Source organism: Festucalex cinctus, chromosome 14 (genome assembly GCF_051991245.1).
Source record: "Festucalex cinctus isolate MCC-2025b chromosome 14, RoL_Fcin_1.0, whole genome shotgun sequence".
Taxonomy (NCBI): domain Eukaryota; kingdom Metazoa; phylum Chordata; class Actinopteri; order Syngnathiformes; family Syngnathidae; genus Festucalex; species Festucalex cinctus.
In genome coordinates this window covers 20,703,439-20,723,872 of record NC_135424.1, presented here as the reverse complement: position 1 = coordinate 20,723,872, position 20,434 = coordinate 20,703,439, and the positions used below count along the sequence as shown (strand labels likewise).

The following is a 20,434-nucleotide window of genomic DNA, read 5'->3' as shown; positions in this document are numbered from 1 at the left end:
AAAAAATAAAAAAGTTGATCTCCTGGCTTGGCCGTTAATCTGACAAAAAAATTGTAATCCAATGCAGATGTTAGTAAATGTCAAAAGTTGGAAATTACAGTTGAGAATTTCAGTTCAGTTATTCCATTCCAGTCCAGTAGGTGGCAGTAACGCAAATTTAAAATGTTTGGACAAAAGTGAGGAGGAAAAAGTAACAATCCACAGTCAAGTTTCTACCACCTAATGGCCTAACCCTTGATGAAATTTCGCAGAATTTAAGTAAATTGGCCCAAAGTTTCAAAGCAGCCATTTCATGGATCCTTCAAAGACAAACTTGTGCTCAAGATTTATTCCTGCTGCCAAACTGGAACCACGTATACTAGACAGATGGACAAAAACATACCAGCAATCTAAGTATGATGGTGACGTTCGATGATGACCTTATGCCCAACCATTTCATGCAATTTTGCACAAATATTAAATCTCTGCACGTTGTAATGTACACCTAAACAACATCAAAACACCCAACCAAAACGGAAACTCATCATAATGATATTAGCAATCCTAAAGGAATGTCAAGATCACTGTGATCAACTCGCGAGGTGCCTTTAGTGTCTGTGGCATGTCAACGTCCACCCATGTTTGGAAAGGTTTACGCTATCCTCTCCCACACTTACACCTCCCATCCAGCTCTGAGGCACACACGCACGCATACTGACAAAAGACAGCTTTGACATGAAACACACTCACTGCACTCATACACTCACAGCCTGTGACACTCAGGGCAAAGCAAAACTTCATATCATTTATTTAGTGCGTGAAATATGGTAATCGCCTTCATAAATGCTGCCAGTACCCTCCATATTTCCACACAAGTACACAAAGCAAGCCCCAAACATTGCGTGATGATCAATTCAGCAGTTGTTATTTTACATATAACATATTATTACATAAGCTCACATTTCCTTCTCACCTCCAGTTTTGGCACAAGGTACGCACACGCATGCCTTGTGAGCGCGCACGCACGCATAAAGAATTCAATTTGGAAGCCATCATTGGAGCGCAGAGGAGAACTGGAAAGTCATATTGCTATAATGCTCCGATTATCAATCATCCTGACACTTTATTGGCTTTATCACTGTACATACCATTAAAATGATGTCTGGCCCAGATTGTCGAGGGCGGGCGGGGTGTAGGAGGGCGGTCGGGTGGGGGGGCGCGGCGGGGTAAACATTAAACAGGCCAGGATTAAAACGCACATCCCAAACACCCTCCACTGCCTCTCCTCTGCTGCACAGCTGACTGCAGCTGTGCTGTCAGAGGACGACGTGGCGTCAACGCTGATGAGCAGATAGTGTCACACTCAGGAAACGCGCGGGGCCTTCCCTTCTGTTTATCACGCGCCCGTCGTCAGTCAAAAAGCGGCGAGAGCGATAACAAATGAGGGGAAGAAACATCTATTAATCTCCCCTCGTGCTCCTAATCACACATCACGGGCAAACTCCTCGGCCTCGGGATGACACACGGCTGGCTGACCGCTCAGCGGCGAACATATTAATAACGACGCTTGGGTGCTTAGAAGTCATTCTGGTGAATGGGATGAAGAAAGCAAATTACCACCTTTTGTTTTTTTAAGTTGTGCCAGGTAAATCTAGCCCAGAGACATGTCTATTGTTTAATGTTTACAATCACTCAAAGGTGTTAATTTTTAATAGGCGGTTTCATTCATTGGTGTAATATCGAATTGTTACTAAGATTGGAAAGTGGAATATTTACAGTATTTTTTGCTACAGAGATTTTATTTTATTTTATTTTTCTGGTGCTTGTTTATTGGTTCACCCAGCTGTAGCAGCATTGCTAAAAAATTCATGAATAGTTTTTATTTATTTTTTTTTATTTTTCCCCTTGCTTTGGTCTAGGTTGAGCATGGCCCAAGGAACATTCCATCACATTTGGGTGGTGATGTGAGATGTGAGTAGTTTCAAACTTGATGAATAATGCCAACCAAGTTGACCTTGCTGACATTTCCATAAGCTCTACCTCACATCAAAGCTCGGACTGCACTGAGGATAATTTTTTGTAGAGTATATGCTGCTTTCATCAGCTCGCCACAAAACTGGAAACGAAACGGCTTTGTCGTGTTTTTTTTCTATGGCCTTTCCAATTAATGATGTAAATAACTAACAAACCTCGTGATTGCAAAATCTAAGCGGTGTAGTTTCAAAGACAAATTACAACATAGTTGTAACAGGCTTTTGCAACAACATCCATATTTGCTAACACTAAAGAAAATCAATCAAAGCAAATGTTTAGAGGCAGTCTTATGATTAAAAAAATAATAATAAAATAGCTACAATTTGATATGTAAAATATTTCACTGCTATGTATGTATCACCAAATGATTTGCATGGACTTGTTTGCCAAATGGTTGATTTTGTTGGAATTCTAATACTTATTATGCAGTTTTGATCAATTTGTCAATCTTCTGACTGTACGACTGCACAGTAAGGTCCACTGTGATGAAATAATGTGATTACATAGAGAAAATAAGCAGCTGCATTACAGGGATCAGAAGACTCAGTTTTCCTCATTGGAAAAAAAATCTAGATGCCTTGATAAGAAGAGTCAAAACACTTGCAGGTCTTGTGACCAGACACAAGATTGCTATCAGTTCCATTTATTCACTACACGAACATACAAAAAAGACAGACACACACATGAAAATATTTAACTAAATTTATGTCAGCTGCAGTTAAAAAAAAAAAACAACAACAACAAAAAAAACAGACATACAAGAACAATATCAGATGAAAACTGTGCAAGCTACAGAGGGATCAATTTGAGCTTCCTTCCGAGTATCCTCATTCAAAATTCACTAGGCTTGGCTCTAATAATGCCTGAAAGTTAAAGTGCTTCATAACACAATGGCTGGTACTCGCTAGGGATTTTGCTGTAATTAAATGTGTCATTTTTCTACTGCATGGTTGTACTCGCGGCGAAAACTTCACAACTTTGAATTTACAGGATAAGATAAACAACAATAGTAAAGAAGGGTCTTCAATACTTAATTCTCAGAGACCAATTATATTCAAGAGGGGACTGAGGGGACAGTGTATTCAAGTGAATACTGTTAAGTTTTATAATGCATATTATCTGCATATTTTGGTTGTTTCTTGCTGTGTATCCTTGTTTATTGTATTTGGTTTTGCCAATGGAAAAGTGTCAAAAGTGAGAATAGTGTCTTGCGGTAAGTCTACGGGCTGAGTAAGCTAAAATTAAAGCGTGTCAGAGTACAAATAAATTATTTCAATGTTGACAATGTACAAAAAGTGACAAGATATTAAAGTGACTCAGGCTGTGTCTATCAAACCACAGACATAAAATCGGTACGTTCCCGTCTTTGGTCATGAAAAGATTTATTACCGCAAAGACACAGATTGACACTTTGGAAATGACAGAACCAATCCTCGCCGTCGAGATGAATCTCGCAAAACTGCAAGCAACATAATTAAACTAGCCAGTCTGACTGATTAGTTGATCTACAGCCAGTCAGTGCTAACAAAATCCCTCACAAATGCTTGACATAACTAAAATAAAACTCATAAAGCATTCAAGATGCAGAAAATCGTTTTTCTCTTAAAGCTGCTCATGATTTATATTTATCATACAATTGATATGAAAAGTTGACAATCCCGGTTAATATGACACGTTTGGAGGATATATGAGCAAATTCTTATGTTTAATGTGAAATTAAGACAAAGAATCAACACGAACTAGTGTATGTGCGAGGAGTGATGATGTTCAGAATAAACCACTCAAACTATTGTTAAAAAGCAGTCAGTGCACATACCTGCCTATAATTTGTGATTTAAGGCATATTCATATTTGAAATAAATCACTGTAACCGTACCGAATAATAAAAATCATATTTTTGACAGCAGCTGTTTGCTCCAAAAACACACACACACACTCACACCTATAATAATAAATAAATATTGGGGTCAGAGGGGCTATTCTTGCTTCCGGATATTCTTTTCAATTCTGTGTACCTGGAGCATCCTCCAGCGGCTCCAGCACATCAAACACAAGCCTCATAAAAAAATCAGCAGGCCTGTCTGACATGTGTCCCCATGCCCTGATGGCATGCCAACACCAAAGAGGTGCATTGATTTTCTGTAACGCGGGGTCGGATTAGCCCTCTACTGGGATTAGCTGCCTGTGCAAGGCCTCGGGCTTCGCTATAAAACTTATAATTAATTTAAACAGCCGGGCCCGTGGAAGGATACGCTCCCTGCGCCCCTCGCAGCGTGAGAGGGCGAGTGTGACTGACAGTTGTGTACATATACAGTATACGGGGCCTCTGCCGGGTTCAAGATAAGGATTAGCGTCAGAGTCGCGGACTTGCTGTAGCTCCGCATTGTGCTGCTGAGAATGTATGCTAAGCGAAATGGGTATAGAAATGATAAAAGGTGCTTGATGATGTTGCTGTGTGTTAATTTGAGACGCTGAAAGAAACGAGACTACACAGTTCAATGTAGTGGTCAGTTCTTAAACTTTCCTTAGTCTAAGGAGACTCCCGGTCTCCGCTGCAGTTGTTTGTTGAGTTCAATGCCAAATGTTTTTTGCAGATTCCTACTGTGCTATTATTACCTTGCGGATACCAACTATCCCAAACGGAGTCATTTATTGCTCAGTGGAAAGCTCCATCAAAGCAGAGTGGGTTTGTTTACTAATTGAGGTCATTGAGCGTGTACAGAGAGAGTGTAAGAGAAAAAAAAAAAATCGATGGCATTTGATGTCTCTCTCTAGCAATGCAAAATGGGATATTTTAATACCCATGCTTGTCCTCACTACCACAGCTGACTTTGGATGAGACACCCTGAACTGCACCGGTTTTCAAAGTTCTTTGGTCCAAAACCCCATTGCCATATGAAAGATGGGCCTACATTTTTGTTTCAAACATTTCCATGTAAATGGCCAATAACTTACGAGGTATATATTTTTTTTACAATTTCTTGTCTGCAGGTTGACAACATATTGCAGACGAACTGTAAACAATAACTAACTTTCTGATGTAAGTGGAAATGAAAAGGCAACTTCTGCTTTTTTTTTTCAGGAAGAAAGCAGCTGACTTCTCTTTTTACTTAAATAATGTAATATCCTCTTTTGGTAATACAGCAACGCAGCATTTTTGTGTGAAATGTAGCATAGAGGGCAGAGGCTGCTACCCCTTGGATATTCAATTATCGTATCAATGTGCTGCTCAATTATAATGTGTATTGACATGCTACATGTGGACACCAGAACAAGCAGCATTTAGCTTGTGTTTCCTCTGTCCAATCTTTTTCCCAATTTGTCATCTTCTTGCAGGAAATAACCTATGACAACTCAATGTTTCTGGGTGTTAGTTACAGCAATATCAAAAGTATTGGCCACAATTTATAAAATAAATAACGTGCATCTTGATGTAAATGTGTAGGATACTTAGAGGTGGAATAGCAACGTATAGCATGTTTTGTCTCAGCCCTGCTCCCGCCAACAGCCCCCCAAAAAAAGGTTTGCCGTAGTTGGGGTAGGTAAAAGGGATTTCTCCTCCTTTTCACAAAGACTTTGATCCGACTGACACACAAACGGCCCTCAGATCATAAGTCTTCACACCCTCTTGGGCCTCTCACCGCCCGCTCTGCTCGTACACGAACAGTTTGCCCCGATGAGGATTGCGCACCCTCCTCCCGTTTTTCTTCTTCTTCTTCCTTGGCTGTTTGGTGTTTTTCCAAACATCTGAGTGCAGACGCATTTGGCGCTTTGGAAGACCCAAGGGCCTAGGATCCAGACAGAGGGAGAAAATAAAGGAACTCTTCAGTGCCCCGCGGTACGAAGGCTACGGGGAGAGAGAGTCAAGAACATCACCAAGCGTCTGGGCAGGCGGATCAGCTCACAAAACATTGTGTATTTGTCCTAATGGAGAGATGGGGTTTTATGAGGTAAACCAGAGAGAAGAAGAAGATTGCAAATGAAAGCCTTGTTCCAGGAGACGTGTCATCAGTGTGGACATGAAACATGCAGTCACTGCTTCTTATCTCAATGTGTCCCATGGTGGGAAAGTGAGGCAACCGCTTATGATGTGTTGCAGCCTTGCCTGACCATTAAAACACATTTCCATGCTGATGGACGTCAGATGGAGCCTCAAAAAAAGACATGACTTGTCCTTGATTTTTAGAGTTCATCCCCGCTCCACAATTCTTTGTGCATTCTTCGCGCGGACGTTAAACAAGTTGATGTCGTCATCGTTATCACCCGCCAATCTTGTCGTCTTTGGTCTCGTTTTTGGGGGGAAAGTAAAAACTGTGAAAGATCGTAGTATGTGTAAGTGAAATGGAAACAGGAAATGAGTTACAGGTGTGAGGAGAATGCGGCACAGCTGTCCAGCGTCAGGGATGCATCAGGCTTTCGACAAGTGGGTCGAGAAAGCAACAAAATCTGGACAGAATCTGCACACCAACACTGTTTGAAGTCAGAAATTGTTTAACGTTTGCGATGAATCTCTATCCAAAGTACCAAATTCCCATAGCTGATGTCTACTTGGTCTTCTTCAAACAGCAAATGAGTTCAGAGTGAATCAACAGCACCTGTGCTGGTTGCAGCCAAGTCCGGCACTCCATTTTGCTTCAGTCAAACCCACAAAATCCACTGACATTATAACAACAATTGATATACCCAACGAATGCTTATTCCTTTCATGAAGGTAAAAGTTGGAAGTTGTTTTCAATCATCACCTCCAGACAACCTGTGCTCCACGCCCTAAAAAATATGACATTCAAAACATGGCAGAAAAAATATGTAATCCTCCCTTGACAATTTGCCACGCATCGACCCAAGGGCAAGTTTCCCACCACAGGAACTCACAGGTCGTTCTGAGGGTGGTCCACACGTGTGCATGTTCTGACTGCAGGATCTGCTTGTGCTGGTCCACTTGCAAGGATGCTACAAGGCTTTTTTATGGGGAAAGCGAACACTCTCTTCTGGTTTACGATTGAGGAAATGGCTTTAAGGACCATTTGCTGAAACGGAACTGAAAACGGATTAAGACATTTTTTGTTTTTTGGTTTAGGAAGTATATTTACGAGGAATGTCACAAGTTTCCGTCCTGAACAAGACAAGAGGCAGATAGAATTCTGCATTTTCAACACAATCCCCCTGGAGTCCAATGCATTTGTCTCATCGATGCTCCAGTTGAATAAGTCTGTTCCAGAACCAGTTTTGAAGATACCCCTCAAGGAATGCCGCTACAGCATCTATCACGTTGAGTATCAAAATGTTGACTATGTAGGTACTGTTTCAGTCTGGAGAACAAGAAGTCTGATTGGACCAAATCTGGTGAACAGGGAAGGATCCCCACTGAAATGTGTGTTGGGTGATCTGGGGCTGCATCCTGTACCAAATAAACACCCTGTCCAAGTTTCGATGTTTCAAAGTACTGGCCTGTTGAACCCTGGTGACTGAGAAGCATCTCGATAGTCACGCAAATCTGCTGTAAGAAGATATCAGCAGCATGTATTTGATTTCAAGGCAAGGCCGGAAATTATGTTATACCCTTGTAAAATGCACTTGACAAAACCATTTTTGTCTTTTTTTGTGAGTTTTCTTGTAGTATAGTCAATTGCCATCGCCATCTATTGGCCTGGCATGCATAGTACTACATTTTTTGATTGTTTTGTTTGAATACTAAACATTTCTATAATGAAAAGGATTCTAAGTTTGTTGTTCAAAACTGTGAGGAGTGCTAAATAACAGTGATGCAAAATGTGGAAATGAAGTTGCCCCACAAATATTCACCCTTTGGAGATAGTATAAGAGTCATAACAGATTTTAGGGTAATTCCGAGACATGGGTGTGAAAAGTCGACACGCACCTCTCCTAACCTGTTGTAGTAATATTGGTTGTTTAACTGATTGCAAGATGTGGTCCGCAATACTGCAGCAATATTTCCTAAATGCTCTTCTGTTACAGCTGATTTAGAATGTATGCGTGAAAGAATTGTAAAAGGAAGGAGGATTCGGATCAACAATGCATCAATGTTTTGCTTTAATATTTTCTTGCTGATCTCAGGATTCACATTGTGGTGTATGCTTGCAAGTTTCTCACTCACTATGAGGTTAAAAGTGCCTGGCTTTAGGTTGGGGCGGGGGGGTTGTTCTTGTGAACATCCCCACCACCTGGCGCACATCCCCCAAGTTGAGTTGAAATGCGCCCCAAGTATCTGTCTTCACTTTTCACCTCCAGGAAGACGTAGAGGAGACAGATTGAAGGCCGTGAAGTGACTCCAAGAGGCTAGACTGTGACCAAAGGAAGCGCTTTTGTTCCTCTTCCAAACCTTTTGGGGTTTTCTGCCCCTCCCCATTTGGGGCTCGGCCAAGAGATGTAGAATCATGGTTGTGTTGTAATATGTTCCATGCCTCGCAGTTGCTTACATCTTTTATCTGAGGGTAATGGGCTGAACATAAACTAAGCCCTATAGGAGACTCGACTAGAAACCACTAGTGATTTTTATAGCAAAATGCTCATTACGGCATGGCATGTATCCTAAATGACTTGACATGTGTTATGGGCTTTAAAAGCGGCGTCAGGCAAGAAAAAAAGGAAGCAGATTTACGACACGCAGCGATTCCCCCACATCATCAACTTTCAAGCGGCAGGCCTGTTATTGACAGCCCAGTGCCCGGTCCAATCATCTCCCCTTTTAACGTGCGCTTTAAAAATGCACAAAGCGCCTGTCAAAACCTGAGTACACATTAGCGCTCCCCAAAATCGTCTACTTACTAAACATGTCACTAATGAATTATACATCTGACTCGTATTTACAACGCGCTTCGCTTGCGGAATGCGTGTAGAACTTGTAAAGTATTTAATAAGGCTTTAAATATGTAGGCGAGTCATGATCTTTACCCGGGCCCAGCAGATGTTTACGCAATATCACAAATAGGGAATATGGCAACGACGAAGACATGTGGATACTTTGTTTTTCACCGGCCAAGTAAGAAACAGGCGAGAGTGTCCACTTGGGCCCCGTCGGGTCAACTCGTAAAAGATCCATCACTCTGCGAAGGGAAAAAAAACAAACCCAGCGAGGAAACATTGCCGATTTTAAGAGCCATTTTATTCAGCCAGAGTGTACTAAAACTAATTGGAATTCTGTCAATGGAAAAATATATCCCCGAGACGGCTTTGAAGCCAACAAGCCAGCCGGGGCGGTCAACATAAAATATTAAAATAGCATGGCATGGCATATTTGACAAATGGCTCATTTTGGCAATGAACTATATTTAGTGGGTGATAATTGAAATCATAGTTGTCCTTATTACCACTGACAAGTTCCGAAATAATACCCAATCAATCTTGTATTTCTGGCCAAAAAATAAATAAAATGCTGCGGAATGTCTTTTATTTTCTTTCCCCCCTCCTCTGCGACGAGTCCTCTCTCTCTATTTTAGAGCCAATAAAATGTCAGCTTTTATTCTCCTCCTCCAAAGTGCTGGCTGGATGTCAGCGGGCCCTTCTAAAGCTCCGCCACTGCAAGCTGGAGGCCTGTAAATCTCCGTGTCAGTGGCACGCCATCCGTCTCAGGGTGTACAATAAAAAAGAAAGAAAAAAAAGGGAAAAAATGTGACGCAGTCATAAAAGGAATGGCATCACTGGCCAGTATATATTATGTGAACAAAAGGAACATAAATATGTTCCTTTCCATTCCGAATGGGCAAGACCAAGCAAAGAGGAGCTTGTGGAAAGCTCCAGAGGGCTGATGGCTGCTGACAGTGATTAATAGACGCTTCCACTGCTGTCAGCAGCCTTCTCTTGTGTTTGCACTCAGACAGTCAACTGCTCTGCAGGCTTAAAAGATAAGCAACTATATTGTCTTTTGACTGTTTCTCTTTTCCTACAATGGCTGACAAACCAAATGAACTAGTTCGGACCTATAACTCTAAACAGCTGCTTACATAAGCACCATTTACCCTTTCGAGTCCAACACACTACAAGTACATTCCATGATGATGGTCTACTTAAAACTTAATTGCAATTTGCAAACAATTTTGGCCACAGGAACTAGTGGAGACTGAAATGAATCCTTTCCAATGGTCAAATCACCGTTTCCCAATTTGACTACATAACATTTTAACTTTCTTACCTACAAGTGCATCTATTCATTCTTTTTTTTTTTTTTTTTTTATACTGCGTATGCTGAGTTGGAGCGTAGCCCAGCTTACTATGGACAAGACCTGGAATGGTTGCCAGCCAATCACTGGGTACACATACAGATAAACATTGACACAGTTTTACTTATGAACGATGAAGAGTTCTCAATTAACATACGTGTTTTTGGTATGTGGCTTGTGTAAAAATAAGTTAAAACCCTGTGAATAGTAAAAATCTTTACATTGATATTGCGTATAGAAGTAGTTATCAGTTAACGCTAGCAATAACAAAAACAAAAAAACAATAAAGCTGTTTGACACGGAGATACAGTAAAGCCTTTGGCTTTAACAAAGAACCTGTAAAATGTGGGATATTGGGATATTGTGTCGTAGCTATCCTGCAACAACATAATAAGATGTCAGGTTCTGGTGTAACATCTAAAATACTTGCTGGACAGCAGCAATTGCTTTCTAAGTGAGCATTTGGTGTTTAAACGACACACACCCATTCTGCTTTTCCGGCATTTTACTTTACACGGCCGGTTTCCGAGCACAGGGCAGTTTAGAGAACAACTAAAGGCAGAAAAATGACAACTTTTGAACATCTAGTGTATTTCTTCAGTAGGGCGTTCCAAATCATTTTGTTGAGTCTGGCCGATGTTTGTAAAAATGGCTCTGACTGATTTTCCCATCTTCTGTCATCTTCGTATGTTCTTTTTACTGAAAGACAGCTCTCTGTTTTTTATGTTGGTTATACTATTAATCAGGTGGGGATTACGTCAGTACTGACGAGCTTACAAAAGATAAGATATTTTGAAATGATGGACTAAACACTGACGGAAGTGTTTGTCCGTCAGTGTAATCGTCACTAACCAAGTCCGATACACCCACGAGTACTGACGGACCTCTCAGTCCGTCACTGATGCACGACCATTTTGTTGACGAATGACAGACTGACAAAAATGCCCATCTTTTGTTTGTCGGTCCTAAAATAGTGGTGACAAAGTGATGACGGAATTGTGGTTAAAATAAAATGACGGACTGATGACGAATGATCAATTACTAGACCAGCAACATTTTATGAAGTGCCCACACTGGTATTCATGTAATATTATCAAAACACAAATCTGAAATTGAGTCAAGGCTACTCTAATTTATCAAGCATTAATAAAAACGATGAGAACAAAAGTAAAGCCACAAGACCTTCAAACACTCATTCTATAGGTCTATTATAAAAACCTCTACACCACTCACCTCTATGACAAGTAATTCTTTAAGACTCAAACTCTCTACTGACACCATCATTTCAAGTGACATGAGCAGCGAGAAAGAAATTCAGAAATAAGCTCAAATTGGAGAGACGGCGAAATACGACAAACCTTCCATTAGTTCCAACGTCCTTAACACATCTTCCTGCTTTCCCTGGAGGAGTCCATAATTTCCACAAGCTAGCCTGGTGAAATTAAAATGCTTGTTTTTGACACTAAACATCAACGTCCCTGACGTAAATGTGTTATTTGCTTGCCTAATTTATGAGCTCAGGTTATCGCAAACAGGCCTGCCTCGATCAGACATGGAATATTTTGCCTATACATCACCACTCAACGCACACGCACACTCGCGCTGCTGGTTAAGTGATGGGAGGACTTCATAGCGTCAATGTTTCATATCCTCTCCGCCTAACTGACACTTTATCTGCATGGCGCCGTGCCTGCAGATTGAACACTCAGGCGAGACAATGACAGGCTCTCTTCCCGTTGTCACTTCTCATTCGAGGACCGGGAGCAACACCCCACCTATAGCCCCTCGAACACGCGGCCCACCTTGGCTGGGATGGGATGTCTGTGTTTGTCAATTAGCAGACCCCTTCCACCGCGCTGAAAGACAGCGCGCCCCCGTGACGAATTAGGCGAGACAGATGAGTGAGGCGCGAGCGTGGTGCTAATACTCCAGCCTTCTTTGGATATGAATCTAAAACGACACAGCTGACAGGCCATACACGGTTTTATTTCATTTCTCAGTGTAGCAGGCCTCCCTACTTTGTCTTCTTTGTTCTCTTTTCATCACACTGCTTACATCTCACTTTGACAGCCGGCCGACACCGAGAGCACTTTCCCTTTTCAAATGCGAGTTAGCATACTTGATTTGTCATTAAAATGCAAAACGCCTGCCATCGCCAGCATCGCCCTGGGTGAGCGCGTGCAGCCTACTGTACGTACGACGCCGGGGCTCATCTGCAATGCAAAAGTCAAACTCTTGTTTCGTACAGACAGATGGAATTTTCACACATCAGGAGGTCGTCTGCAATACAAACGTTGGGTTTTTCTAAAGACCCCCATCAACACTTGTGTTTGCATTGACTGGAAGGATCCTATTATTGGCTTATTATATATATATATATATATATATATATATATATATATATATATATATATATATATATATATATATATATATATATATATATATATATATATATATAAAAAGCCGCTTACATTAGTTGAAGTCTACTTCAATTACCATTTACAGTGAAACTTCACCATTCATGGGAGGTAGAGACCAAGACCTCACGCCAACAGCAAAAATCTGTAGATAATAGAAGTTCCCTTTAAAAATGTTCAGAATTGACAATGATATTAGTTTAAATGTTTTTATATTCCCCCAAACTGTCACACCGAAATCAAACATGAACCTTAAATGAGGATGACATGGAATTCTGTAAATCTACATGGTGGTGCCTTGAGATGAGACTTGAATTTGTTCTATGACCATACTTGTATCTCAAATCCTATTTCCACATTGAAATTAAATAAAAAAAAAAAATGCCATTAATAAGTTCCAGCTTCCCCAAAGCAAACAAACGTCATATATTTTTTAGTGCTGTCAAAGTTAAAGCTTTAAAGCTTTAACTTTTAACTGCAGTTAGCGCTGGAGGTAAAGCTTTAAACAGGAAGTTAAGCCCCCCAAAATTCTTGACAATAATATGTTCTATGCAGCCCCACTAGTCTAAATACGGTATTCTGGTTAATATTGTGTGAGTGGAATATGAGTCAAGCAGGAATATCCAGCTGTTTTTATCAATAACAGAAGGCGGCCATTTTGCCACTTGCTGTGGAGTGAAAATGACATCACAGTTGCTCAGATATCAGGGAACAACCAATCACAGCTCAGCTTCACAAAACAGGTGAGCTTTGATCAGTTAGCCTGTCTATAGCGTTTTGCATTTTGAGTTAGCATTAAGCTAGTGGAAGACAAAGTGACACTATTCTGTGTGTAGAGCATTGCTACCCACAAAATGAAAAAAAAATGACTTCAGACTAAATTTTTGTAAGAAACCACATTCTGTACTAGAACAGCTCTATCTCACTGCAGTATTGCATTGCTAGAAGTACCTTCCAGTATACACATTTAAAGCCTGCAAATAAGGAATATAGTAGGCTCCTCTTGAATTCAGTACACAAGAAACTTCAAACTGCCAAGTGTCATCTCTCAATGGGAACATTATGAACATGACATTATCATTCTGTTTTATATGACAATTCTATAACAGATGACAGGCTTGTAAAAGTCTAATTGTTTACATATTTTATGTTCTGTAATGCGTTACATGTGTGTTGACAACATGCTATAAACGCTGACATTGCACAACTTCAACATTGTCTACCAAATCTGTAAGGGATTGTTGAATGTCCAGCATGACAACATGCATGTAGGCGATTGTGACCACCACAGCAAACAATGAGAGGAATCATGTCAACACAACACACTGTGTAAACACCTGACCTGGAACAAAGACGGTGACACAACAGTACACAGTGATGAGACGGCCTGACGGCGGCGGAGGAGCGTGGGCGTGACGGATCGCTACCGGCGGTTCATTTCCGCCGATACCTGCCTGGAATCTGGCGGCGGCGCTACACAAACAACGCACACAAATCGTGTAGGGCGCACACAGCGCTCAGTTAAAGGCGATGCAAGTGACGCCGGGCTTCTCATTGTGTCAGCATGGTGGTGGAGTGTTGTCCACGGCACTGACAGAAGTGAGCGCATTAGCCGCAACAAACCTTGGCAACATCTCCTGTTGGATTTGACTTGAGCACAGTGACGGGGCGCACGCGCTCAAGGTTTCGGGTTCGCGTTTACACCTGGTGACGCTTGACGCTGAGGCAGGCTCATGCTGTCAAATTCGAAATCCGCCTATCTGACAAGTCATGTTTGTTAAACTTCTAAATTAATTTGTGTATCTCCTGCAGCACTCAACCTAAGTCCCTTTTATACTGCTTGTATAAAGCAATCCATTTTACGCCTTTGTCACCATTCCTTATAAACAACAGAGACATGGAATGGGAGGACAAAGTTGACCTGGCAGCTTTCTGGCTTCGAAGGTACTAGTTAGTATCCGATGCACCGTTTATACTGCCTACAAAAGCCAGCATTTTTCAATGTCGCTGTTTGATATGAAGAGCACAAACGTGGAATGTGGGTTACAAAGCCAACCAGGTAATTTTTCATCTTTGGAGGAAATATCTGAAGCCGCTTTTACATGACCTATAAAAGTCCGTATTTTTCCGTGTCCCTGTTGGGTATGAATTTTACCAATAGGGGCTGGGGAGACCAAGTCAAACTACATAAAATGAGAAGCCCTTATTATGATGCACAAAAGAGCTTTTTTTTCTGTTGCTCTTCGTATGTTGACCAAGCAATTTTACATCAGCATCAAAAACATTTCCATTGCCATTTTTTGGTTCCGGTGTACAGAGCCCATTTGGTGCCAGGGTATGAGATTTTTTATTTTTTCTGCTAATCTGTACCCACTGTTTAGCCATTTGTACCCAAGGTTTAGCACGGCGATAAGAAACGAAGAACACATGACAAAGAAATGTTAAAATTTCCAGAAAGTGAATACTTTGAGTATACCACACCGACCAAAAACCGACTGTTCGGGACAGGAAGCCCTACGGCAGGCGGCACAGTGTCGAATCGTGACATATTCGAACGAGCGTGAACCAGTCCATCAATCAGGATCAGGGGTTCGCACACCCAAATTTGCATATGCCGACAATGACACAAGAATCAAACTCCCAAGACGTCCTTGGAACCAGTCCACCAATCAGGAGCGGAGGTTCGCACAGTACCCTTAAAGTCGACTAAAACTTGACAAAATAAAAATGGGATGAGGTTGATAAATTGTGATAAAAACTAAGGATGGGCGGGTACCGATACCAGGTGTCGGTATCGGGCCGATACCAGCCTTTTTTCAAGTACTCGAATACTCGTGACGCAGACCGATGACAGAGTGGGAAGACGTTAAGTGAGTCCTCCTTGCCTGTAACTGGCGCTAGCTTGCAGCAGTTTTTCACCAAAACTTCACCGGTTTGGAAATACTTCAAAAATTGTGAATGTTAAACTAAAAGAGCATTTTTGTGTTTTATTTTGACCGTTAAGACTATTGAAGGGTGACTGTGCTGGTTTTTTTTTTGGTCAAAATTAAAGGAAATATATTTGTTTAAAAATATCTTTTAGTGATTTTTTTGTCAAAATATACTACTGGTATCGGCAGTTGGTATCGGTATTGGTGAGTACTGAGGGTCTGAGTATCGGTATCGGTCTTAAAAAAGTGGGATCATGATTGAGAGGGACGGCCGGGGGCATTCGTATTGCGCCGCTAGAGGTGAAATTCTTGGACCGGCGCAAGACGGGCCAGGGCGAAAGCATTTGCCAAGAATGTTTTCATTAATCAAGAACGAAAGTCGGAGGTTCGAAGACGATCAGATACCGTCGTAGTTCCGACCATAAACGATGCCGACTCGCGATCCGGCGGCGTTATTCCCATGACCCGCCGGGCAGCGCCCGGGAAACCACCAAGTCTTTGGGTTCCGGGGGGAGTATGGTTGCAAAGCTGAAACTTAAAGGAATTGACGGAAGGGCACCACCAGGAGTGGAGCCTGCGGCTTAATTTGACTCAACACGGGAAACCTCACCCGGCCCGGACACGGACAGGATTGACAGATTGACAGCTCTTTCTCGATTCCGTGGGTGGTGGGAAACTAACAGACAAGAACTGAAAGAGGACTGAAACTAAGACTAAAATTAAAATTGGCTAATAAAATTAACCCTAACGCTTCAAGTGCCTCAAGTCGACTTCCTTCTGTTGTGTACCAATCTCACATATGCATATCAATCGCATTTCTAACAGGCAGCAGTTCTTTGCTATTAAGCGGCGGATTAGTTACATTCTAATAGGGATCACGTCTATTAAGGGGAGGGCGTCGCGTTGCATTAGGAAGCTAAAAACATCATCACATGTTGCTTATTAACTCCACCCACCCATAAACTCAATGTGTGGTCATGGGAGCGGAGTGGGAAAAACCCATCAGGAGAGCATGAATATGTAAAGGAAAAATACCTCAATTTAGGCAGAACTCTGATTGCTTGGGGTCCAAAAATGAAGTTACAAACATATTGAGAAGCAAAATGAATTCCTCGAGATCAACAAGCACACTGGCAGTTACCAACAGATATCATGATGTTAGTTGCAGACAATCTCGTCATCTGACCTGCAGTTACCTCTGATGCCGCGTCATCGCCGTGTTGCTTTTCTTGAAAAGGGGCATCATAGTGTGAAAGTACATAAGCACCACAGTGTATAAATGCTCAACACGTATGGACAAACAGTTCCTCAGTTGGCCCCAATTAGCCAACTAAGGTCTTGTGACACTCGAGGAATCATGTTGAAATCCATGCGTACCAGCCAGAGACAAGCACAAGACAGTCATAAAGATAAGTATAAGCAAGTGTAAGCACATGACAAAAAAAAAAAAGTCTGACCTGAGCTGATTGAAGCTCAAATCCAGCCTTCTTGCAAAATCTCCAAACGAGTCTCCAAGGAAGTCTGGGATGTCCTTACAATCATGTCCAATGTAGGAAATCTGAAAATAAACACAGAAATGGAAATACCTCTGTAGCAGCAGTAAATGACTTCATAAAATGTGATAGCTTGCATACAGTAAATATGTTTTGATTTTGTTTTTTTTCAGTGGCCATTTTGAGGTGCTGCAGCAGACAAGACAGGGTGCTATCCAGCTAACAGCCAATCACATGGCACATGGACAAACAAGCATTCACGGCACGCTCACATAAGATTTGAACCGCAAAACATAGAACTGAGAGGCGCATATTAATCACTAGGTTGCAATTTACAGCATATTTGTCATATCTAACACACTTTATCACTAAGTGCTTTAATAATGCACTGCTTTAGATAATGTGCAGTAAAGATGGATGGATGATGTTTGTGTATTTTTGTGAAACTTTAGACTTTAAAAATGTTGCATTTAGGGCTGGGTATTGCCGCCAACCTCACGATACGATGCGTATCACGATACAGGGGTCACGATACGATATGTATCGCGATACATATGTATCCCAATACTTGATCGATATGTATCCCGATATTTTACATTAATTTACTTGTATTTTATAATAACAGTCATATGCATAGCTAAAGGATATGTTTACGACCAAAACATTTTTGTTAATAGCTCTTCTGGTTTACCACCAAGCGGCATATACCTGGTCTAAAATATGTACGCAGTGCAGAGCAAGGAGCAGTTTTCACAGACACACCGGGAAAATTTATTAATAAGCATGAGCTGATATGAGCAAAAATATCAAAATGATAAAATTACAGCTCCAAAATGTGCTTATTTGAAATATTTGGGGAAATAAAAGCAACATTTTTTTTTCATGTAAGACATTCTATTTCGTTTTTAAACAAAATATACGAACATTGGTACATTAAAACACGTAACATGTTAAGTTTATGAGTAAATAAATGTTGATGTTCTTCCTCTGCTTTCATTTTTCTTAGCAAGACACAGTGTCCAATCACTGGTGAGCTATTTTTGAATTAATTGAAGGCAATTAACTTCAAAGACGCTGCTGGGTTTTATTTTTTTAGGTACAATGCTATTTAAAGTTAACAAGCAATATCGATTCTGATGCCTGCGTATCGATACATGTATTGGAATGAGGTCTGCAACGGTATATTGCCATATCGATTTTTTGAGCACACCTCTAGTACCATTATAATACTTGAGCATATAGTACTGTACATCTCTCATCAAGTAAAAAGTTGAATTAAGAATTAAGTTGTTTTTTGTTTTTAAACCTTTGAGGGATAAGTGCTTCTCTACCTGCTCTGGTATTAGACCTCATTGTGAGATTCTGCAGGTATACATAATGTTATGGTCAGTTTATTTATTTTTATTGAACACGCTTTTATCACAGCAAAAATTGTTTTATAGCCCCCACTTAATGTATCATGTGGCACAACAAAATATGGCATTTGCATGTTGTGCAACTATAGATTTAGAAAACATTTATTTGCATGTATTACCTCCTGGTTGGATTTATTTATTTATGGACCACTTTTCAGCACCTCCATTCTCTTTTTTTAATTACCGTAATCTCTTGGAGATCCTCAGGTGTGTAAAGTTTTGCTCAGTTGTCAGTGCATTTTGTTTTATTTAACACAAACTTGTTTTAATGGTACAACACTTTATTAGAAAAGATTATGCTGAATACTATAACAATTGCTGGATTTTTTATTTTTTTTTAACTTGGAAAAAAGTTACTTTTGAGACATTTTATAAAGTATGTACATTTAGTTACGTCCCACCTCTTCAAGTAAAATGTCAAATCGTTTCAAACGCAATTTTGGGGATCCCTGGAACCACTTTTCACGTCAGCATTGCCCCAACTTGGATGCTCCGTGTCCGTCACGTTGAGTGGGAGGAACCTCTAACCGTGGTCACATGACAGCTTGCACAATGCTGCATGCTTCCCAAGTTCCGACCACATTGGAATCTTTGCAGAAATCATCTAATAATGAGAACAACAATACACACTTACATGAGTTCCATTCATAGCCACCGGTGACTCCCTCCGCGCCATCACCTCCAGTCGGAATGACAGTCCAGCAAGCGCGTTTCTCTCTCTCTCTCTCTCTCTCTCTCTCGACCGCTCGCTGCCTGTAATGGGAAATGTGGAGTTCACGCAGGACGAGATGAACGAACGTGTGTCATGAATCCGTGAAGCAGCTACAAGTTGATAGCAGTGCGATCTGTGTGCGGATGGACTTTTTGTGGAGTTGTTGCTTTCCGCATGTCTCGATCAGCTGACCCGCGTGTGCGGAAATGTCCCGCGCTGGCTGGCTGGTTGGCAGTGGGCGGCTGGCTGGCTGACCGATTTACAAAGTGCATCACGCCGCTACACTGAGCCGCCTGTTTTCCGTTATTATGTCACACGACAACGCTCCGCGGAACCATTGGGCGCACAAAGAGGCCGTTGTCTCGCCTTTTATTCAAATATCAAACTTATTGAACTTGAGTAAAAGTTACTACCAAGTAAAGTTGGCTTCTTATTAAAAGATATTGTGCCCAAATCAGGGCCGGTTGTACGCTGATCTGAGGGGGCAGTCAGAGATGTTAAGGGGGCACCATGTACACATCATGCACCAGAACTTGTTTTCTCCCTGTGCTTATAGTAACACTGTTTTTTTGCTTGTGTTTTTTTTTTTGCATAGGGGTGTTAGCTTTGTGTCCAGCCCCAACGTAGAGAAGTGGATTGCACTTAGTCATGCCTCTATCTTTAAACCTGTCCAATTTGGGGTGTCCCACCTAAAGACTAAGCTCCTGCTGGTATAGCTCTGAAGGTTGCTGAGGCAAGTCATGCAAGTTGACACCGGAAGAGAAAGGAGCGTTAAAACAATAAAAGTAGGGCACCGAAATATTGCCTTTGTGTCCACTTTTTGGCAGATATTTCCGCTACAGCAGATAAATTTGTCAGCTTGTAATATATTAATTTTGCATGTATATTAAAAATGTGATTTCCAACTTGTGATTTGAGGGGGGAAAATATTTATTTGAGGGAGTGGTGCCTCCTCCTCCTCCTTGGCCCCGGCCAAAACGCTAACATGATAAGCCAAACTACCGTTTTAACAACTAGCCACATGTTAGCTAGCCGATAACAGCTCACATTACAGCTCAGAACAAAGTAGACAGCATAAGCTAATATTTTAAAAGACGTCAGAGAATTAGTCATGTAACATGTTTTGTGGTATGACAATTAATTTATTGAAATGAATTAAAATTAACTCCCAAGCAACACTATCCTTATTTTTTTCCACAATATCCCACCAAAATGCTAAGCCGAACAATTGTTCATAACTAGCCACATTATTTAGCCAACTAATGTTGCTAACT

The 20,434-nt window shown here is 41.2% G+C and overlaps 1 protein-coding gene across 1 annotated transcript in view; it reads right to left on the bottom strand.

The window, feature by feature from the left end:
• The window catches only part of lrmda (leucine rich melanocyte differentiation associated), a 267,111-nt gene extending 247,764 nt beyond the window's left edge, over positions 1 to 19,347 (bottom strand). The window contains exons 1-2 of the mRNA XM_077495602.1: positions 19,083 to 19,347; positions 16,998 to 17,098 (exon numbers count right to left, since the gene is read on the bottom strand). Coding sequence (XP_077351728.1) covers positions 16,998 to 17,098; positions 19,083 to 19,124 — 143 coding nt within the window. The 5' untranslated portion in view covers positions 19,125 to 19,347. The remainder of the gene's footprint in view (positions 1 to 16,997; positions 17,099 to 19,082) is intronic.
• Positions 19,348 to 20,434: the final 1,087 nt, after the last annotated feature.